At 55.2% G+C, this 21,558-nt stretch overlaps 6 protein-coding genes across 6 annotated transcripts; 2 read left to right on the top strand and 4 right to left on the bottom strand.

Annotated features, from left to right (window-relative positions):
* Positions 1-58: 58 nt before the first annotated feature.
* On the bottom strand, positions 59-5,186 carry GGS23DRAFT_519506 (cysteine proteinase). The gene is made up of 5 exons (XM_051514636.1): positions 4,394-5,186; positions 2,926-4,316; positions 2,479-2,872; positions 1,305-2,425; positions 59-1,241 (listed from the first exon to the last, which is right to left on the bottom strand). The coding sequence occupies exons 1-5, from the start codon at positions 4,485-4,487 to the stop codon at positions 465-467; spliced, it is 3,777 nt and encodes a 1,258-aa protein (XP_051372614.1). The 5' UTR covers positions 4,488-5,186; the 3' UTR covers positions 59-464.
* Positions 5,187-6,683: 1,497 nt separating this feature from the next.
* On the top strand, positions 6,684-7,613 carry GGS23DRAFT_596392 (uncharacterized protein; the record flags this gene model as incomplete). The annotated part of the gene is made up of 4 exons (XM_051518470.1): positions 6,684-6,888; positions 6,978-7,097; positions 7,195-7,392; positions 7,522-7,613. 4 exons carry the CDS (start codon positions 6,684-6,686, stop codon positions 7,611-7,613), a joined length of 615 nt encoding a protein of 204 aa, XP_051372613.1.
* Positions 7,614-8,828: 1,215 nt separating this feature from the next.
* Positions 8,829-10,819, bottom strand: GGS23DRAFT_596391 (uncharacterized protein; the record flags this gene model as incomplete). Its single annotated transcript, XM_051518469.1, has 3 exons — positions 8,829-10,549; positions 10,617-10,664; positions 10,717-10,819. The coding sequence occupies 3 exons, from the start codon at positions 10,817-10,819 to the stop codon at positions 8,829-8,831; spliced, it is 1,872 nt and encodes a 623-aa protein (XP_051372612.1).
* Positions 10,820-11,206: 387 nt separating this feature from the next.
* GGS23DRAFT_565908 (uncharacterized protein) lies at positions 11,207-12,252 on the top strand. Its single transcript, XM_051516244.1, has 2 exons — positions 11,207-11,795; positions 11,907-12,252. Exons 1-2 carry the CDS (start codon positions 11,589-11,591, stop codon positions 12,087-12,089), a joined length of 390 nt encoding a protein of 129 aa, XP_051372611.1. The 5' UTR covers positions 11,207-11,588; the 3' UTR covers positions 12,090-12,252.
* A 2-nt stretch (positions 12,253-12,254) lies between these two features.
* Positions 12,255-14,349, bottom strand: GGS23DRAFT_519331 (prim-pol domain-containing protein). The gene is made up of 4 exons (XM_051514634.1): positions 13,959-14,349; positions 13,697-13,897; positions 13,180-13,626; positions 12,255-13,057 (listed from the first exon to the last, which is right to left on the bottom strand). The coding sequence occupies exons 1-4, from the start codon at positions 14,240-14,242 to the stop codon at positions 12,421-12,423; spliced, it is 1,569 nt and encodes a 522-aa protein (XP_051372610.1). The 5' UTR covers positions 14,243-14,349; the 3' UTR covers positions 12,255-12,420.
* Positions 14,350-14,768: 419 nt separating this feature from the next.
* Positions 14,769-17,111, bottom strand: GGS23DRAFT_604850 (nucleotide-diphospho-sugar transferase; the record flags this gene model as incomplete). Its single annotated transcript, XM_051519665.1, has 3 exons — positions 14,769-16,805; positions 16,865-16,921; positions 17,010-17,111. 3 exons carry the CDS (start codon positions 17,109-17,111, stop codon positions 14,769-14,771), a joined length of 2,196 nt encoding a protein of 731 aa, XP_051372609.1.
* Positions 17,112-21,558: the final 4,447 nt, after the last annotated feature.

Here is a 21,558-nt window from a genome sequence, read left to right as displayed (position 1 = left end):
GCTTATACTACCACCCCGGAGTCAGTTTTTCAGCGTCTAGGTATACCGATGGGTAGCGAGGAGGCGTGCAGTTAATTAGCTAATATGTAGACGTAATCTCGATGCTCTCCACTCCGCCGCCGTCGCGCAGTGAATCATATCCTTGGGGTCTATCTACCGGCCCGCCACTTTCTCTATTATACGTCTCCTAACTAAGTCTTCACGGTTCGCCTAGGCCACACGATCAAGGTACCGATGCTCGTCCCCATCGTCATAGGCCCCCCCAACGTGAGCGAGATAGAACAACATGGCCGTTTTGTCAATTCGCCTTCCCATGTTCACCGACATAAGTCGTAATAGGCACCTCCCTGCAGACTCACATAAACTCCCCGTACAATGCGACAGCGGGGCTGATGAGCCACATGTATAATTGTTTCCCCACTATAGTAGGACAGACTAGGTCGGTCGTCCTAAAGCCTAGGTGATTACCATTCGGTGGTCTCTGGCCACGAGCTGCTCTGGTGGTTCGGCGCTTCCTCGACGGGCTCGGGTACCACACCTTCGATCATCTCGACCTCTGGGCCCGCGTCCGAAAAGTCGCCGGCCTCGGGCCTACAACGCTGTGGCACGTCGACTAATTGATCCCGTAGCTCGTCGCGAACATATGCGACGTAGTAAGGATTTCCGCTGTCGTTCAGGTCCTTTAGTACGGCCTCCGAACCGCGGGTATCCTCCGTGACCGTTTCATCGTTGTATCTATACCAAACGTTGCGCTTGAAATCCCGAATCCAGACCCAGTAGTGTCCTGCGGTGGCGCCGCCACTATGGCAGATGACAGCGTGAAGGCTGTACTTCTCGTTTGTCATAGCTTCGAAGGTCTTCTCTTCCCTCTGGCGGAGGTCAACAAGCTCCGCTCGTGTCATCGCTTCCAGCGGTTTATTGGCCTCCCAAGTAGATTCGGCGAATTCCACTTTAGTCAGGTCCTCGGTCGACGAAGGCGAGACGGCAACTCTCTTCGAAAGCCCATTTTCTTGTGCGTTAGCGAGCCTCCGTTTTCGTCCTCGGGGTATATCCTCCAATATCGTTTGTCCCGTAGGCGCTTGGTCCATTATATCGGGGGGCGCCTTTGCGATGTATGCTGCTATTTCCGATGTGTCCATGCTTTCAAGCTTCTGCGGTTTCCGATGCACCCTCTGCTTCTCAAACTCCTCGTGCCCCTCTTGCACCACTGGCTCCCCGTACTTTCGGTACTCGGCGTCCTTCTTGCTCTGGGTGTTAGCCTCGCTCCGGGGCGGCTGAGAATTAAAATCTAGAAATCCGCTTACCGCAGACGTAATCGCGCGCAACTTCTCGGGGTCGGCTTGGATGTTATGGGTATACTCGACCTCGAGTTCCTTGAGGCGCTCCTTAAGTGCCCATGCCCTTTTACGGGTGAGCCATAGCTGCGAGTCCTCTTCGGACTCCATGTACCGATCTAAAAACAGTATCTCTGGTATGATGACCGGATTCTCGTTCTTACCCCTTTGGGTGGTTCGTTGAATGCAGATGTGCACAATGGGTGGGAGTGTTCGAATACTGCTATATCGCGCGTGGTTCCCGTCCCCGATTAACTCGTATGAGAAGTAACGATCTAAAGCTTCGAACAATGTGCATTTAACATTGTTCGTACCGTCTGGGTAGGCCGTTATCCAACGCTCCGGAACGATTTCCACGTTAAGGGGACTCTCGGAGCGTGACGCGAGAGCGCTGGTTGGATAGCCCTTCTGGGTCTTCACTGTGGAATTGACGATTGTTGTGAAAAAGGTGTCCGTAATCTTGTCAGCTTGCAGCTCCGGTTTGTCAGGCATCGGGCCATCTGGACGGATTGCACGCATAAAATGTTCTAGTATGTAGCCGATAATTTCTCCCACGTCCTCTTGGGTCGTTCCCGATCGGTCCGAGTGTTCTAGACGGCGAGAGACTTGAGCGATCCTTTCGTCGAGACTCAAAGGCTCAGAAGAATTTTGTACGCTTGTAGCATCGCGCGATTGAGGAACGGAGGGGTTATTGCCCTCGAATTGCGAAGAAGGGGCAGAGCCTTCGAACACTTTGACTAAGGACTCCTTAACTTCTTCAATCTCGGATTGGGTGTATGACATCGTTGTGTCATCGCCCTCGTCAACTAGAGTTTGGGAACTCCTAGAGCTAGTAACCTCATGGTGAGGATTTACGGTCTCAACTGTGATGTTCACCGCATTATTTACGGCATCGGTGTCGCTAGTCTGCGGCAGGGTCGGCGGCGCCGGCGAAGGACGGGCTGGCAGTGGCGGCGGCTTGTTCTGCGATCGCCGGTCCAGGATGTCTCTCGCCGAAGAGAGTGCGGTGTTGGCAAGCTTCTGCGATGGTTGGGCAGCGGCGTTAGTAGTCGTCTGTAAATCGGTAAATAAGTCCCGGAGCATCTCGACGACTGTCTATAGGTTAGTAGCGGCCCACAGCAAGGAAGTATTGCAAACCACCCACATTGCCTAGCGACGATAGCTTCTTCGAGACTGACGCTTGTCCCGTTACCCCCTGTTCGGCGTCGCCCAATCGTCTCCTCGTCAAGATCAAGCTTGGCTTGGTCGAAGTCTAATACAAGATCACGTACAACCTTGACGTTATAGAAATATTGTAAGAGACTGTTTAGGTAGCATGTGTTGCCGATATTCTTCAGTCCCGGGGGCGTGGCCAAAGATGATGTTTGCTGTACCGATGATTGAGGCTCGGGGACTAATGTCGGTGCGCCTTCGGTAGCCGCAACGATTTCGGCAAGCTCTCGCAGGCTTTTTGCCTCGTCTGCCTCGTTTTGTTGGCTCTTGTATTCCGATAGAACATTTAGAGCCTCCACAACCTTCACGCGGTCTGTAGTATCGTCCTAATAAGGTCATTAGAAGATGAGATCCTAAGCGTCGGACAAGTATAGCCTACGAGTAATATTCGACCAACGAATTCGGAGATGATCTCCGCCGTATAGTGAGTTTCCACACCCAGTAGACCTGCTGCCGTAGAGTAGCTCATTTCCACTGGGCTAACTGGATGATTCGGAGCCTGAGAGGTAATCTCGCTCAGAATATCTCGATCTAGATAGTTGCCGATGACTTCGAGATGCTGCTCGGCTTGAGCTTTATAATCGTCACTGCAGTTGGCTTTAGTCATCGCGTCGTATGCTTGGATAAACCAGATAGAAGTGAGCCCATCTTCAGGAGAAGCCTTGAAAAAATCGAAAGCTTCCCGTATCCTCCTTTCCATGGAAGATAGTTCGTCGAATTGGGATTTGTACATGACGATATCCGTCGACGCGTCAACACTGCGATCGAGAATGCAACGCAGGCCCGCATCTAGGTATCTATCTCGGAACTGTGGTTTCAACCCAGCTAAGAGTATAGCAGCCCAGCTGAAATGTCGAGGCGGGTAGCCTACTAGACAGCCTAGCAGGTCCAAGTCTGTCTCTGAAATTCGCGAGATCTGGTTAGGGTCGAGCGCAATATCTAAGTAGTCACCTTGAAAGGCCGCGACAAGTGGATCCCAAGCAGGTTTTGATTTGAAGCACAAAATGGCCTCGAGCTCCGCCTGCGCATCCTCCATCAACGCTCTCAATGTCTGAACGGGTGTGGGGTCCCGCTCCTCCTTTGGCGTAGTAATGAACCAGCACGCCTCATCAGTTTCGGCTTCGTTCCCCTCGTAGAATCCGAGGCGTCTCAGTAGGGGGTCAAAATCCGTGCTGATTGTCACCCGGAACTTCTTGTTGCGCTTCTTAATTCTGAGTGGCCGCTCTCCGGTATGCTGAAGCGCATCGTTAAGATACGTATTAAGCACACTGGTGGTTCCAATCCCGTAGTCGTCGCTAACATCCGAATACCTCTGTTCATCTTCCTCCCGAGCGAGTTTGAGATTGTGCGCGACTCGGCTGTTATCGTTGAGAGCCCGCAACTCACTCAGCAATATTTTCGGAGGCATAACAGAGATCTCGATGTTGAACAGACATTCATCAACGGCGCATATGAACTTAGCATAGCCGATAGTGTCATCATAACCGGCGCGTTCCGCTTGCAGTTCCTTTTCCGACCGCTGGGCGCTGGGGATAAGCATGTGCATGAGGTGATGTACCTCGTCGTATGGCCTAGCATGCTTGAAATTACTCCGCACGTGGAAATGGTACCGACATCGTCCGCAAAATGTTGAGACAAAAGCTGTGTCCGCGTCCCGGAAAGATTGCGTCGAAATTAAGAGCATTTCGTGGCTGTTACAGTCGCAGTTAACCAGGAGCTCATGAAGCCGAGACTCGAGGAACCGCCTGAGAATACGGGGAGACGTAAGGGCTTCGGGCAACCGTCAGTATCGCCATCACATTTGCGTTTGAAGTATGAAGGATCGATGGATAGCTAAGGACTCTTACCTCGAGGATGTGATTCCAACTGCAGATTGTGAATCGCTCTGCGTTGTTCCTGGCGGAGCTCCGCCGCGCGATCCGAGTTGTCGCCGGAACTCATCTTGATAGCTGATTCACCAAGAGCATCCACCTAAGACTATAATGAACAGGGAGAACAACGCTTTCGTCCGCTAAATTTGACGGAGTGAGAATTTAAACCACCAACGGCCGAAATGGGAGGAAGCCGAATGTGTAGATGGGAATGAGCGTAGGGAGGGAGTGAAAAGCGACACGGGTGTTGTTGAAATTTACCTTGTTCGGTGAGTCCGTAAGATCACGTGTGAGGTGACTGCATGTAAAAATTAAGTGAGTCTCTGGTTAGGAACAAGAACTCATCTATGAAGATAGAGGGCTAGCTCCTGTAACGAAGAGAAGACGTCGAGGGAGAATCACGGGTTGCAAGGCGGAAATATATGCGGAGGAGAAGAGGTTATCGGCGGATTTCTCGGTTGATTGTTTAGATTTCTGTCTAGGGTGCGCAGGCGCCTGATCTACCCGCCACCTAGAGCCGAACGTTCTCTCGAAGGCAGCTCACAGCGATGGAAAATTGGTTCCGGATAAGTGTCTCAACCAAGTATTCGGATTGGGGATTATTAGGGCTTTTAAGAGGCCCTACGGCGATGTTAGCAGGATAGTCAGTCCACTAGCTGAGTTGGAGGGGACGGTGGAAAGAAGAAATCGACGTCGTGATTCGAGGGCTAGTTTCCTCCTCTTGGGGCTTTGAGAATGATCAGCTTTCCTAGTACGCTTGTACCTTGGCTGGGGGCACGGAGTCGCATAGACAGTAGGGATGGCCAGAAGGATATTTATCAGTGGTGTGACTTGTTAAACAGATAGCGGTGGTGGTGGTGGTGGTGGTGAAAAGACAGGCCTGGTATGAGATTCATGCTCCCGCCTCTGAGCCTCAGAGGGCACGGGAATTATCAAGATACGAGTGACTCCCGCCTGTGGGATGGGCTTTAGACGACGCGTTTCTATCTCGCCGCGCCGGTGGCTTACATGTTGCCAGTTCCCCGTGTGGGCGTGACATCGGCACCCGCCTTAGGCCCATTGGTAGCCATAGACGGCTACCGAAGAGCAACCTCGGCGTCAAGGCCACTTGGTTGCCTCATGTGTGATATTCGTCGATGCGACGAACTCTCACCAGATATGTTCCGTTGCCAGGGGGGCCTGAGACTGGGTGGGAGGACATGAACACAGACTTCAACCCGGAGGCCTTCGAGACCTAGAAGATCTGGCGGCGTCAAGATGACAGAGGTGACTCCTAGTTTCCATGTCTTGCTGCAACGTAGAATAAAAGCAAGCTAGGAGGAAGAACATGGAATCTCCACACCTTTGATGAAATAGGTAGAATGGCGGTTCTCATGGCATGCCGAGTATCGTCCCAAATACGTGATGCCAGGCGCGGGAAGCAAGCGCGGAACCGAGAAAGGTGACTCCAACGTTCACATGGGGGGCGCCTATAGTGTACGGTACCAGCCCACGACGAAAACTGTCAAGCGCCTCCGCATGCAACGGGCCGGCTGATGGTCTGAGATCGGATAAGGAAGCACTAGATATATGAGACCCGGTCTCCGATCATTGGGAGGGAGAGAAAAAAGAAACGACGAGGGTGGTGAGAGAGAGCAGATGGAAAGTGAAACGGGAAGGGAAACAGAAACACGACCAGGCCGTCTGGGCAGGAAGCTCCGCCGAGGGGAGACACGGATGCCCGCAGACGCCACGGTAACCGGTGATGGCTCGGGACGAGGCTGATAAATTCTCACCGGAGAGGATGTGCGGTTGGCGAATGTTCTGCAATTTGGAGGTAGCCTAACCAGGATCGTCGAGGAGCTTTTCGGCATCCCGGGGTAGTTGGAGATAGGTAGGTTGGCGAACAAGGGCTTAGAGCGAGGCTTAGTCCTGGGGCGGTGTTGAGACGGCCCGGGTAACCCTTCCTTATCTTATCGCGGCGTATTGGATGATCCGAAGCAAGGGACGGTACGTACCTGGGTGGATAGGTACTTAGGTACTTATAGGTGAATAGTATACACTGGAGTATCTTCGGCTAATCCCGGCCAATCAGTTTCCGTCCAATTGAGAACGGACGGTCCACATCAGGTTGCACAGAACTCCGCGTAGAGCTCAAGCTTTTTGGGAACCAAACCTGACCCAACTCCGTCTATCCTCAACTCACCTGCCCGTCGTCGAGGATCCCCCCCATCATACCAGTCCCATACTCTCGAGCCCAGTCGCGTCGACCGCCCGAGGGCTCAAGATGGCGAACCCGCATCCCATCAAGGTCGTGCCCAAGGAGGAGGAGAGCTTCCACCCGCGCGATGCCGTCAAGTCCGGCATAAAAGGCGGCCTGTTAGGCGCGGGGGTGGGCTTCGTCATCTCGGCCATCCAGAACTCGCTCGCGAAGCAGCGCGTCGGCGTCTGGGGCGTCTTTTCGAGGACGGGCGGCAGCATCGCCATGTTCAGTGCGTTGGCCCCCGCCGCAGCCGCGGACACGTTCCGGCACCGTCGGTGCGGGCAAGTTTAGCTGACCCAGAGATACGGCTCCGCGCAGCCGCCGTTGGCACCGTGTACACCTTTGCGAAGGACGCATCGGCCAACCTGCGCGAGAAGGACGACACGCTTAACATCACCATCGCCTCGTTCCTCAGCGGCGCCACCATCGGCTTAAGAGGTGCGTAATGCGTAGACCCACTTCCTACCTCCGCCCCCGTGGTCAGTTACGAACGACACTGGCGCTAACCTGTGCCGGCTCGCGCCTCTGGGAACAGTCGGCCGGATTCCCGCGATCCTCGGCATCGGCGCCGCCTTCTCCATCGTCATGTCTACCTTCGAGTACACAGGCGGCACCCTGCGCGGCGCGCGGCGCGAGGCCGCCGAGATGGACGAGTACGAGCGCAAGGAGTGGCTGCGCAAAAACCGGCGGCGGCCCATCGAGGAGACGATCGCCAACATCGGCGAGGGCAGAGGTACGGCATAACGAACCCCCCTCCCCCCTCCTCCCCCCCCCCCCCTCACCCCCAGGTGCCATCGCGTGCAGACATGCATGTGCACGAACTCCCTTTCTGACCTGAGGCTCACCCGCCGTTCCATCGCAGGCATCAAGCCCCCCGGCTACGAGGAGCGCCGACGAGAGCGTCTGAAGGAGAAGTACGGCATCGAGATCAACCCCGTCTCGGCCAACGCTTAGCGGGAGGCTTCGGCGGGGGGAGGCCCTTACTACGCTTAAGGACCCGGGGCCTCAGAGAAAACATCCATGTTTTCTGACGCGAGCCGCTGCTGTCTAGCCGTCGCCCAAGCTAGAGACTGCACGCGCAGCCGGCCAACGAATGTGCCACGCCGCCCGGTGGCGGGCGGCAGGTAGGTGTAGCGGATCATGAGACGCATATATCGCGTGCGTGCGCGCACACATACACCTACACTCACAGGGAAATCAACTGTATATACCAAATCGGATTTCCTCGTTTTTTAATCTTCATATCTACCCTCCTTTCTATCCATGCATCTGTATGTCTGTTTCTACACACGCAAGCAGTGACGAGGCCAAGCCCGACCGTATCTAATGCCATCGGGCCTACCCATCCATCTAGGTGAGCAGACCCCATGTTTCCTCTTTCTGCTTCCCCCCTACCCCATTCCGATTCGACCCAGGTATAACATCCGTGATGAATTCTCTTTTAAGAGGCTGTTTATTACTCCCTCGTCCCTCGTCTGGGGTGCGCGGCGAGCATGATTAACACAACTCACCATATTGTTCTATCTCTTTCTGAAGCTGTTTACCTGGGTCGGCCTTTTCGAGTTGGCGCGGAATCCCTCCGATTGATTTGAGGCTGTTCGTTGACCGAGGGCAACTAGGACACGTAGCTAATGCGACGCGAGTCTTTCTCCTTAGGTCACTCGTATTTCTATATCGACGCACTCCCGACGTACCTGCACGCTACCCGCGAAGTAGATACGTATGCATCGAGAGAGCCAGCAATCCCTTGCTGTAAATCCGATTCGAATTGCCTGTCCCGATTGACTACTCCGTCCGTCTGCTACTCCGTCGATGCCTAGCTTGTCGTATTCTTCGTAGACTGCCCATGGCGTTTTCTCGAGAGGGAGGAAAAAGAGAAGAAAAAAAGCCTCCTTGCCAAACGCCGTGCGTTCCTGTATCCACGTAGCGCTCTCGCGATAATAATAGAAAGCATGAAGTAAGACAAAACTGCTTGATAGAAGAGGGGTATGCGTATCTAGATATATAGGCCTTGTTGACGAAGCCGAATACCTGTCCGCAGGACTCTTATTCCCACCTAACGCGATGCCTTGTGAAACTAGCTCCCAAGCGTTACTAGGCTACACATGTGCCCTAATGTCGACGGCCGGGAGAGATGGGTATCGAGACGGTATCGATCGGGGACAGCCATCAGTAGAAGCTCTGTAGATCCGGTCCACCACCGCCCGCGGGCCGCGGTTGCATCGGGGGGGCGCCACCGGGCATCTGCCACTGGCCGGGTTGCGGCGGGGGATAGGGCTGGCCGTAGGACAGGGGAGGAGGCGGTGGCGGGGGGTGCGGGTGCGGATGAGGTAGGGATTGCTGAGGCGGCGGGCCCTGCGGCAGGGCCGAGAAGCTGACGTCGTCGTACACCATGCCCGTATTGTGGTTGCCGAACCCAGCCCCGGCTTGGTTGCTGTCGCGGTTATCCACGTCGTCGAGCGATCGGTAGCCGTGGACGCCTCCGCCCTTACCGCCGCGGCCGGAGCCCTTGTTGAAGCCGCCTCCTCCTCCCTTGCCGCCTCCGCGGTGATTGTTACGGGCGGCACCGCCTCGGAAGCCGCCGCGACCTCCTCGGTTCTCGGCGCCGCCGCGTCCCTGGTTGTGAGAAGAGGTGTGAAAGCTGCGGTTGCCGTTTCCGTGGTTGCCGCTGTGCTGACGAGACCGCCAACCTCCTTCGTCGCCTAAGAATCTACGCCTAGTGCTCTTGTGCGGGAACAGGCTCTCGTACTCGTCCTCGTTGCGGTCCTCAGGCTCGATCCGGAGCACCACCTTCTCGCCCACCGTCGTCTCGAAGACGAAAGACTTGTCGGCCAAGACCGGCTGCCAGGACTGAATCTTGCTAGCGTCGGCCGGACGCGCACCCCTCCGAAGGCCCAGCACGATGGATGGAAAGGGGTTATCGGTATGGTACTGCGCTGTGCTGGGGACGGGCTCCACGCGTGCGGCCCACAGGTTGTTGTCGAAAGAGCCTATGCCGGCCACTTTCCACTTCATCTTGGAGTTCATACCGCCGATCTTCTCCAAGATATTTCTCGGACAAGGTCGCGGGGTGATGAGGATGGTATTCGCCAGGTATTTCAAGTCCTTCGCCTCTGGCGCCAACGTGGTTAGAAGCGCAATGAGTTGCTTTGTATCGGCAGGTTCGATCATATAGCTGGTGAAGAACACGGTCTTCTTGATCGCCAAGCGTTCTATTCGGTTGTTTCGTCCTTCCAGCGCTCGTCGTTCGCTAACCGTTGTATTGTGGATATTGATAAGGTGCTGTACTTCGGCTACCTCAACGACGGGGTCTAAAGTGGTGGAAATATCTGCAACCGGAATCACTTCACCATGAATGGGGCCTCGCGTAATTGGCCCTCCTTTGAGCCCAGATTGTCGGTCGTTGTAATCGGCTAGGAAATCGCGGAAACCGGCAACATGCTTGACACGGTCCTCGTAAATATGTATCTCCTTCGCGTCCTTATACGTTTCCATGAGTGTTTTGAGGAAGACTTGTTTGAATTCCATGGTACTTCGGAAGCGCTCGTTGTTAGGTCCGACGGTCGGCTTGAGGGCCACGATATCGAACTCGAGTCCCTTGCTCTTGATTATGCGTTTGATTAGGTCGTAGAACCCTTTCTCGGAACGGCCAGTCAGCATGACACCGATGGCATCATCTTGCTCTTCAGTAAGCTTGACTAGCTCGACGATCTTCTCATTCCACCAGCCGTTCCAGCCACGCTTCTCCTCGTGCTCTGCACCTTCGCCAGTGGCAGCCAGTATCCGCGAGTCGTGCCACCAGCCACCGTTGACGAAGATATCAGGGGTGCTCAATTGCGAAATAGTCGTGTTGTTCCATATCTTGGGGTTCGGCAGAGGCGTCTGGAATACTACGCAGCGCGGGTAATTAGTCGCTGGATAGAAGCACCCAGTAGGTATCCGGGCGGAGCTGCTTACAGGTATTGTCGAAATCGTAGACGTGGATAGCAGCGATCTTTTCCACAGCTAAGTTTGCCAGTCAGCCAAGATGGAACGTCGAGAAGGGCTAGCGACGTACGAGGTAGCTTCTTGACCTGAATGGACCATCTGTTGAGAGCCGTGAGGGTGTAGCCGTTGGTAGCGCTATTGCCAGCGCCGTTTACTTGCTTGATAGACGACATCCTTCGGCATAGGAGCAGACCAAATCTGAATATTTTCACAAGCAAAGTATGCGATCACGGTAACGATCGCATATTGGGGGTTTCTGGGCGTGTAGGGATGTGTAGAGATACCGAACGGGCAAGGGCTTGGCTTAGAAACGCGGACATCGATCGAAGTCGCACTAAAATCAGCAAACGGGGGAAAATCGATCTCAATAGATGCATATATGCAACATAGAATCAAGTAGGTACTTAGGTGGGCGGGTACATAGTCGTCTGATTAGGTACCTAAGGTACTTAACGTTCGTGGGGTGAGATCAGTAGGTTTAGGTACTTAACGAAGGATAGGTTCGATCCCTAACAGCGCTACTTGGTAGTCTTCGCTATTTAGCTCATCTGGGTGCATCTGTTGCAGCGAACGTCTACAAGAAGTACCTAACCTAGACCCAGGGCCCTTGTTTATGAATGCAATCAATAAGTAGGTATATGCAATTAAAGCTGATTACGTACCTACTCCAACTCCGCGGCGGAATGCAGTGCGATGATATCCTCGCTCTCACTGGCACCAGATCCAACGAATTGATTACACGGCGCAGCACAGCCCACCACGCGCCTGCAAGCCCTCGTCGCCATCCAAGCAGCGAGCCCAACGTGCCCGGCCTCACCCCCCCTTTCCCCCTCGTCGAACAACAAGAGAGCAACCGCCTCGACGACCCGCACCGCCTCGGCGTTAGCACCGTCTAGGAAGGGCCGCCCGCGCGACCTCGCGACGCGCGCAGAGAGCCAGGCCATGGCCGCCCGCAGCGCCATCGCCCTGGTGCAGAGGTCCAAGGCGGCGGGCCCCGAGATCCTGCAGCTGCGCTGCCACGTGCGGCCCGGCGCCAGCAAGGCCCGCGAGGGCGTGGCCGCCGTCACCGACGACGCCGTCGAGCTGTGCGTCGCGGCGCCGCCGCAGGACGGCAAGGCCAACAAGGCCGTCCTCCAGCTCCTGAGCGAGGTAAGCGGGGCCTTTTGTTCCTTCGTTCGTCCGGGTCGCGTTGCCGTCGGAGGCGGCAAGGGTTAACACGAATATGGGCCCCGAGAGAGGCTCCCCCCCCCTTCTCTCCAGGTCCTAGGCGTCGCAAAGTCGGACCTGCAGATCACCCACGGCACGAAGAGCCGCGACAAGACTATCAGCGTCGCCAGCTCCTGCTTCCTGAGCGGCAGGGGCCCGGCGAGGAGCGGTGACGACCTCGTCGCGCTCGTCAGGGAGAGGCTCCTCGGCCAGCAGCAGGAGGACGCTGCGTCGTGACGCCCCGGCCTCCATACGTATTAAAAACTTGCGTAAGGCCTCTGGAATGGTATTGGTAGGGAGGGATAAAGCGGGCAAGCATAAATAGGTGTGTATTCTACCTAGAATGAATTGGCTGCTTCGCCCATTTCGGGTGGCACAATAAAGGCATATACGGTGAAAGTCCTCCCCTTCCTAAACTCCGCGCCCAATGCCGTACGTACGTATTATAGAACACCCCTAGTTTATTTATAGCCCGTAGTCTCCGATCTACTATTACTCAAAAGACTTTGTCGCTGCTCACCCTGGTAAGAGGAGGGAAGCGCCGTAGACAAGGGGGGGAGCCGATCCGTTAGAACTCCATCGCCTCGCCCTCCTCCCTTTCGCGCTTGACCTTGGGGTTCCGCTCGTCCCTCATGAGCGCCAGCACGAAGCTGCGGAAGTACTCGACGAACGGCTTGAGGCTCGTCCTCTCCCAGTCCTGGAGGGGGGCGGCCTTCTCTCCCTTCTCGCCCCCCTCCTCCTTGGCCTTAACGTCCATCTCGTCCACTTCCTGGAGCAGGCCCTGGATGGTAGGCACGCCGAGCGGGTCGAAGTCTTCGAGGCGGCGGGCGTCGATCGGCACGCAGACGCGGCCCGTTCCCGGGTGCACAACGAACGGCGACTTGAGCAGATGGTTGAGCTTCTTGCTGACCTCGATGTCGAGCCGCGGGTACGTGTACTCGAGCACGACGTCCTGCTTCGCCTCGAGCAGCGCCTGCGCGTCCAGCTTCTTGCTTGCCCCCGACTTGGCCAGCGTGTCGATGTCCGCCCACTTGGACACGCTCGCCCGTCCCGGCGACGAGTCCCACTTCTGTCGCAGGGCCTCGTTCAGCGACCGGTCCGGCAGCAGCGCCAGCAGCCGCTCCGACCGCTCCACCGACGACCACGGGTCCTGTGCCTCGAGCACATCCGCCTGGAAGTGCGGCGCCAGGATGTCTAAACTCCGGCTGTGAAAACAAAGAAAGAAGAAGCATTAGTGAATAGATACGTGCCTCGACCGATATCTCCTAATTCACCGAAAAACTACCAGAGGGTGGAATAGTAATAGTAGGTAGGCATTCGAACATACCTGACATGAGGATGCAGCGGCCGCCACAAGTTGACCTTCTTGCCGCTCTGCGCACCGCCGCGGATGACCTCAAAGTACCCGGCGATAGCCCTGCGCTTCTGGTCGTCCATCGTCCGCGCCTTCTTGTCGCACACCCAGGCGTGCGCGCCTCTCCGACCCGAGTAGACCCACAGGATGTGCTTGAAGCCGAAGTCCTCGCGCAGCGCGACGTCGACGACCTTGATAGCCATCGTGATGAATGCCCAGCACCGGTGGCAGATGTTGGCCTTGTCACAGCACGTCCGGATTTCGTCGTAGTCCGTGAGATCGATATCGAAGCAGAGCTCTTTCGCTAGCGGCTTGAAGGCGCTCGAGTTCCGCAGCGTCTTGCGGTCGCGCGGGTTTGTCGTGTACACCGGCCCGATCTCGAAACGGCTCGGCAGCAGCCGGATCACGTCCTTGCGAAGCCTGCGAGCGGGGATGGTGAGCTGTTACGTTCCGAACAGACGCGGGACGCTTCTCCGATAGAATAACTCACATGTCGGCGCTCATAAAGGACTGGTACCGTAGGTACGCATCGTTCTGTAGCGTGAAGGCGAACTCGCGGTGCGCGAAGTCGTTGGTGGGCGTCGGGCTGTGGTTAAGCCACTGGAAGAGATAGCGCCACGGGAAGAATCGTTGGTAGAATATCCGCATGAGTTGGGGGTCGGACGCTTTCATAGAGGCTACGCTTACGCCTCTAATAATTGGGTTAGAAGGTTGCTCTCTTAGCCAAGACAAGTGGTATCGCGTAGTCTCACATTGGCGACGCTGCGGCCTGAGGAGAGGAGCTCGTCAAGTTGTCTTGCCCCCGGGGCCGCGAGCTAGGAAATTCGTCATCCGAGTCGACATCCGCGAATAAATCTTCCAATTTGACCTCATCTTTGTTCTCCTCGCTGGCAGCGGCTAGCGCAACGTCTATTTCCGTCATCACAATGTCGTCCTCACCAGCCAGATTATCTCCGTTATTTACTGGGGTGACCTCCATGGTCTCTTCGGTAGAATTGTCGCGGTTATCAACCTCGGGTGATAGAGAGTGTGGCATTCTAGAAATTATGTTCGAGTGCGGGATCGGTCCGTATGCTTGTCACGATGTAATTGGTAACCTCTTGAGTAGAGCTGTAGAGTGAGGTTGTGTAGTGACGTGTGGTGCTGGCATTGGTATTGATTTGTATGGGGTTGTTGGAGGGGCCAGTTTAATTGAATTATCTAGGGTGAAAACGCGTCACAGCGTCTTGGACGCGTCTTCGCGTTAATTGCATGGCGTGCGTAAAATGCGTATTCCGGGTTATTGGGTTCGTGACCCACTTTGAGACCTTTCGCATCTCGTGGCATTACCAATACCCACGTAGGTACTGCCTAGGTAGCCAATATCTAGCTATACCTGGAACCCTCTCTACCTCTCTCATCGTGGAAACCCTTTCATGAGGGCTTCCCAGGAACGGATTCATACAACGAGGCTAACCACATTCGTCCAGCGAGCCGTCATTTGGTATGTCCTACAGCGCCCATTTGTAGAACAAGAGTAGAGTCGTCTAAGTCAACGGGGGAACCCTGCCAAGTGAAGACCATCACTCGTCGTCCTCGTCATCTTCGTCGCTCTCCTCCTCATCGGCATTTTCAAGCCACTCGACGAGTGCCTGGCTCTTAAGTCGGATCGCCGACATCAGACCCTCTTCCTTCCCCCTATCATCCCCCCACCAACCTAGAATGCCCTCCTCTTCGAGAATGTCGAGGTCGTACATCTGTTGCAGCATAGCTACGAGGAGATTCCCGGCTTTCGCAGGCTCGATCACCTTGGCGCTATTTGCACATGCTCTCTGCACAGCGATCGCAAACTCGACCTGCTCCGAGACGGATTCGTCACCAACGCCAACTTCCGATACGAAGCTTGAGGCACCCTCCCGTGATGTGAGCACTTGCTTTGCCGCTCTGGCGGGTTCGAGGTTGTCACCATCCGAATTCATAAGCTCGACGGCGCGGCGGACGAAGGCCGTTGCAACGGCTTTTCGCATCGCTGCATCGGATGCGTTATTAGCAAGTCGCAAGGACGTAAACTCCAGCTTCTCGGATTCGAAGTTGCCCGAGGTACCCCGGAGGACATCTAGTAAGCCATGGACAGCATCGGAATGGAACGACGAGAAATTCGGTGCGCCTGAATCGTCCGAGGCGAACGAAGAAAGTCGTGATCTTGAGTTTGGGTGGCTAGCAGTTGGCGAGATTGGGCCGGTCCCATCGTCGGACATGTAGTCATCGCCCTCAAGAGTCGAGACAGAAGAGTCAGATAAGTCGAGATCTTCGAGGGAGTAAACAAGCGATTTCTGCAAGGTTGACGGGTCATATGGACCTGTCTCATCATCTTCCGAGCACTGGAAGAGTGCCCCCTTGCCTTCGGGGCCGACGAACTCAGGTTGCGACGATACAGGTTCCCCGGTGCGAGAGAGGAGGGATAGTATCGTGGCAGGCTGTACGTTTGTCTTATCGCTTAAACGAACCCCGTAAGACACAAGACAGCCTTCGTGGACGAAGGCTCCTTTGCCCACCGTCACCCTTTCGGCAATAATCGCATGCTCCACCACGGCACCATCGTCAATCGTCGCGTCGTCCCATATGAAACTGTCGATAATCCGCACATCTTTGCCAATAACACAATTTCGGCCGATGACACTATTTCTCACCGTGCTCCCTGCTCCAACATGTGTCTCTTTTCCCAGGATGGAGTCGAGCACCTGGCTTCCCGATCCCCGTTCTACGTCGTCTTCCTGGTAGACGTTATCGCCCTGGAGCTGGTAAGTCTGCCCCTTCACGAGATTGCATTCGGGTGTGAAGGGATAGGTCCAGCCTCTCAGGACGTCCCGACTAACAGCGTCGTACATCTGAAGGTTCCTGACACGCGCGCCATACCCCTCACTAACGATCTCGGTATGTATCATCTTTCCATTGAGCTCCCAGTCCTTGAGCACGCCATGCAGGAAGTTGGCTCGCGGGAGTTCGTAGTCGAAACTCTCAGACCATAAGGCGAGCACGTCCGGCGTGCATATATCGATCTCGGCATCGATCAGGTCTGTCCGCGCCTCGGCCTCGCGGCTCTCGAGTACGGTGGGGTCGAGGGTGACGTAGCGATCTGTCTGTAGCGGATGTATTTCTTCGTAATGCAGGCATCTGTTGGCCTTGGGATCGACAATGAAGGCCGGCGTTATCCCCTTCGTCTTGGTGTTGTGTTGACCTTCACCGGCCTCACGTAGCACCATGGTCATGCATGAGTCTCGATTTGCTCCCCGGCGCGCCCTATGCGCAGCCAAAGCGCCGTCAAGCAAAATGTTAGAAACCAAATCTCCATGTACCAGTATGAAGTCGCCCCCGATGATATTGCGTTTATCCAGGTCTCGGAGGAAGTCGCCGATAGACCTAGCGTCGGCAACACGGATGAATTCGAGGCTCGAAAAAGGACACGATCTGAGGGCAGGGGACCACCTTGAGTCGTGGATATATCGCTCGATCTGGTCATGGTGGGCGCCGCAGTATATAAATACTTCCTGGACACCGTTCATGGCAAGAAACTCGAGGGTGTATTCGATAAGGGGCGTATTCGCAAGGGGCAGGAGACACTATAAGCGTGATATCAACAATCGGCGCCCAACATAGGTATGGGGTTGAGTGGATATACTCTTGGCTTCTCCAGAGAGAATGGGTGAAATCGTGTCTGGAAGGAATCGGCTATGAGCTATAGGGCAGAGGCACATCCTGTGGTTAGTGATAGCTCTCTAGATACCCGGCGATGCCCCACGATGGCTGGTGGTGGCATGGCTTACCACGGCCTGGAGAGTGTCTTCTCTCTTCTCCTCCGCGCTTGGCTTGCCGGCCTTCTTGCCTTTCCCAGCAGCGCTGCCGCGGGCAGACTTGCTTTGCGACATGGTGCTCGCTTGCGTCTGTCTTGTGCTCGCTGCGAAGGCTAGACTGCTGACTGGGGAGGTTGAAGTGCACTCGTCAACGGACTGGATGAGCTGTGAGTCAGAAGTTTCTTGGAGGGGCAGATAAGACTCGATAATGAGTTATATTGGGCTACTACGTTGTAAGTATGCACTACTAGGTAGCGATATCGTTGTAAACGATAATGTTGTGGGGCCTGCATCTACCTAATTGTTGTAGGTAACTTGTGTAATGCAAAAATACGTGACGTCACGGCAGGTTGACAGATAGCTCAAATAGAATATATGGGTAAGTGATGGGTCTGGCCGTATTAACAAAGACGGTTCCGTGGTCAATACTAGCCAGGACATCCCCAAAGGAAGTCGAGGTGAATTCAGTTCCCTCCATTTGGTATGATAGGGGTAGAAGAGTCGAATATCTTCCAGCCAGCTTGCCCGGTGTTGGACCTCCAGAATGTAAAGCAGGCTTCGTCTCGCAAGTTTCCTCGCTCGCTATGAAGGATGTGTTTTATTCGACAGATGTATCGGAGGCGATTCTACATCTCTTCCCCTATAGAGTCACCCTGGCAGAATGGCTGCTTGTGGGTGTCCACCCTAAGACAGGTATGCAGCCACATGTATGCGGTTACTCTGGCATAGATGCCGGTCCCTCCGCGTCCAAGGTGATCAATTTAGACATGTCTTAGTTCGTACCAGCTTCATCAACACACTTGTACGATAGGTAAGTCGATGTGAGGCAGGGCCTCCTCCCCTTCAAGGCCGGGCGGGAAGGCGGATGTTAAATACCGCTGCACGCATGTCACACATGGACTCATCGAAAACAGCTAATGCGGCTTTGCCCTCCCTTTCATCCCCCCCCCCCCCAATTGCCTGCCTAGACAACCTGCATGTCTGTTGTCTATATATATTAGGTATGCATCCGTACATCAATCCAACGAAGACTGTTTCCAAGGTCCGTCAGCTTACTTTGCCTTTCACGCTCCGCCCACCCATTGGAGATTCTCGCGGGAACCCGAAATGATAAGCGATCACCAGCACCAAAAAGGACGACGCGGAACGGCCGGAGGCTACGGAGAGATCAACCTACCAAGATGTATACCTGTGTAGGTATATATACATGGGTATATACACCGTCGTACGCTGTCGTGCTAAGATATGCACGTGCCTATAGCGGCGTCTTGACACTTGTCCTACTCATGCTCCGTCCTTCCCGTCTCTCCTGCGTATGGCCCATTACTAACCACGGTTATAGGGAGAGAGATGGCGGGTCGACGAAAAGAAGTGCCCACGATGCAGCTTCAGAGGGGACGAGACCGGCGGAGATGCCAAGGTCGTGTGTGGTTTCTGACCCCACGAGCCCACCGCGCGAATTCTCTCGGAGACGTTAAAGGACGGTCTAGGCCGGCCGGCGCAGGGGCTCGACGGCAAGGGTGGGCCGAGGCGAAATGACTGCCGTGGGACGGACGACGGTCTAGGCTGGAGTGCCAGAGAATCCAGACCATCGACAAACAAGCCTCGCCAAAACACCCCCCTTTCCTCCGCCCCCCCCTTGCTGGCCGCTGCAGACGCAATCCAACCAACTATTCCCGGACGCCGCCTGCATACATAGACGCATATGTCCATATGTGCATCACATACGCGCGTACACGTGGTATGTGGACCACGAGTAGCCAGGGTCGTAGTCCAGGGCTAGAGGCACGGCTACCACGCCCCTACAGCATGCACGCGTACGCCTATCTTGTCTATGTACGTACCTCCCTGCCTACGTGGGATGTCGACGGCCGCGCTCCCAGCGTAGGCTTGTCGGGTCTAGACGTCTGCATCTCTCGTGTCTCTCGCCTGGGCACAGGTCCGAAGAAGTTCGGCTCGCTTCGTTGTCGTCCCCATCTCGTGACCGGTCCTACCATGTCATCCCCCAACGTTTCATCAATTTTTTTTCCCCCTCGTCTTTTCTCTCGTTGTCTTTTCTTTCCTTCTCCCTGTTTCGATGCCCGGGAAGCACGGCACGTCGACGGATACCGGGCTCTCGGAACCTCGATGCTGTTCCTCAGAACACGCCCTGTGCGGTTCTGCGTCGACGCCAGCCGGCGGTCCAACTAAATCTCTACACTTGGCCCATTCCCGTCTTCAGGAAGAGAGCGATGTGGAGACGGCATCGGAGGGTTGCGGGTACGCACATTAGGCACACCGGGTGCCTCATTGTACCTACATTACAGGGCCAAGCGCGGGCTACTGTGCCAACGTCCAGGCGGCTACGCCCCTCTCCAGCCAGCCACGGATTGCCCAAAGTGTCAGCGCCTCCCCCTTTCGCCGACTCGTCCTGAGAAACGTGTCGTCGGTCCGGGGAAGTGGATGCTTATCACTCGCACGCGAGGAAGGGAGATAACGGTGACGGGCAGCGCTATCAAACCCCGGCTAGCTTCCTTCTAAGCTCTACCCCTCCAAGGGCTCCCACCCACACACCCCCCATGCTTCCCGAAGGCCAGAACCCCCCAAGGAAGCCTTAGCACGGCCTCTCTACTAGTTCCCGAAGGGTCTCGTCCCTCCAGATCCGGTGTCTAGATCAAGGGATCAGCAGATCAGGTCACCAACTCCAGGGGAGGGAGAAATCAGGTTGCGGGTCCCGCTGGAGCCAGGCGGGCTTTTTAATCGCCCATTGGCACCGGATGCTGACAGAGGTATTTTCGATCCCCTTCCAGGCCGAGCCACACCTTACTGTGAGAGAGAGCATCATTGCGGCTCGGTCGATCGATTCGCGTTTTCCTCCCGTAACGCCGGCTGTTTTATTGTTACGGATAGAGGTCAAATTTGCGGCGCCCCATCGCATAGGTAGGCAGGCACTTTATGCATGGACCTATCGTCCTCGTAGCAGAAAGAGTTAGGTTTGTACTAGATTCGCTTTTAATTTGTCCTCTCGACCGAGTAAGGGAGGCCATCTTTTTTTCTACATCCCTCTCTGCCGCATGTACATACATCCCGTGCCCGCCGTGCCCTGTGCCTGGCCAGCTCTCGCTTGTCTGGGATAGATACGGAAACGAACCAACATCGGCGGTGAAGGCCGCGGACGGCCCAGTCGTCCCTAGGTTTCATCTTCTTTCAACTTGGAGCTTCCAGCCTGCTCTTCGAGAGAGACTTTAGCGAAATTTTTTTTCCAAAAAAAAAAAAAATCGTTCCCTGGATGGTTGGTGAGACGTTGTTTGTTCGCTCCTCCGTCCCGGTCTACATGGGTACCTCTTACTTACCTGCCTAAGTGAGATAGATGCCTGCTCGATGGGGGTTTCTCGCCTCTATTATTTTCCATCTGGGCTATTAATGCCTTAAAGATATATCCAACGTAGAGTGAGAAAGGTACGTGTCCATATAGACGCATCGGGCCTATGGGCTTCCTCCGAGCCATTTCCCTTACCCTCTCCCCTTACCCTTCCCCTTCCCCTGGTTTTTGGGGGCGGTCGGTTTCTCTTCTCTTCTTTTCCTTCCCTTACCGATCGATTCTCTCTCGTCACTTCGCGTTCCCACACTCCGGAGACAGGGAAAAGAGCCGCCGCAGTCGAAGACTTGATACCCGCCTCCCACCCTCCTAACCTACTTTTATGACGTCGCCAACAGGGCTCCGCATGCAGGCACAGGGAGGAGTACGACCTATGGGCAAGTCGGAAGAAGCCTTCGATCCTAACTCTTCTTAGGGCAGCCTTCCTTGCTCCTTTGGTGGCAAATAGGCGGGCACATATAGGTAAGAAGGCATATTTAACCTAGTGTCCCTGTTTATGTGTGCATGTGCTTGTGTTGTATTATATTAGGGCCGGGCTCCGTCTCAGCTCATTTCGCTATCTCACACGTTGTGCCGGAGGCCCGAACGCAGCACTGCTCTCTCTCTTTTCTACCCTGACCTCTCAACTCCCTCCCTCTCCGTCCCCAAAATACCACTTCTCAGGAAACTATATCAAACATCAGCAACGCAAGTACGGACGTTACGAAACTGCAGAATCGTTCATTCCTCTATTCTCGAAACCCCGAGCCTCTTCCTCCGGTCGCAGCGTTGGTATGGGAATCAAGTCCTCGTCCCTGTTCCGCTGCTCCTCATCTCGAGCCAAGACAAACCGTCCCCGGGCCTAAGATTACTTATAAATCTGTCCCCTACGCCCTTTGGGTGCTAAGGATCGAACACATCCAAGATATGGCTACCAGCATGGTCGGCTTCCCTAAGCCGCGGGCGCATGCCATCCAAAAACCCCACTGCCGTCAAGCCTGCCCAATCTAACCTCGATAGTCCCGGCTCCTCCTCCTACTGCGGTGTCCCGTCTGACTCGGGAGCCGTCTCCGGGCTTCCTTCCGGGTACCGATATTCTTACAGCCGCCGTTCTAGAAAACACCGAAAGGGTATTCCGTGATCTATAATGGAGCTCTACGTTGCTCCAAGCGCCAGAAAAAGACC

This window comes from Durotheca rogersii (assembly GCF_024521655.1).
Source record: "Durotheca rogersii strain YMJ 92031201 chromosome Unknown GGS23scaffold_8, whole genome shotgun sequence".
NCBI lineage: Eukaryota > Fungi > Ascomycota > Sordariomycetes > Xylariales > Xylariaceae > Durotheca > Durotheca rogersii.
This window is presented reverse-complemented; position numbering and strand designations above follow the sequence as displayed.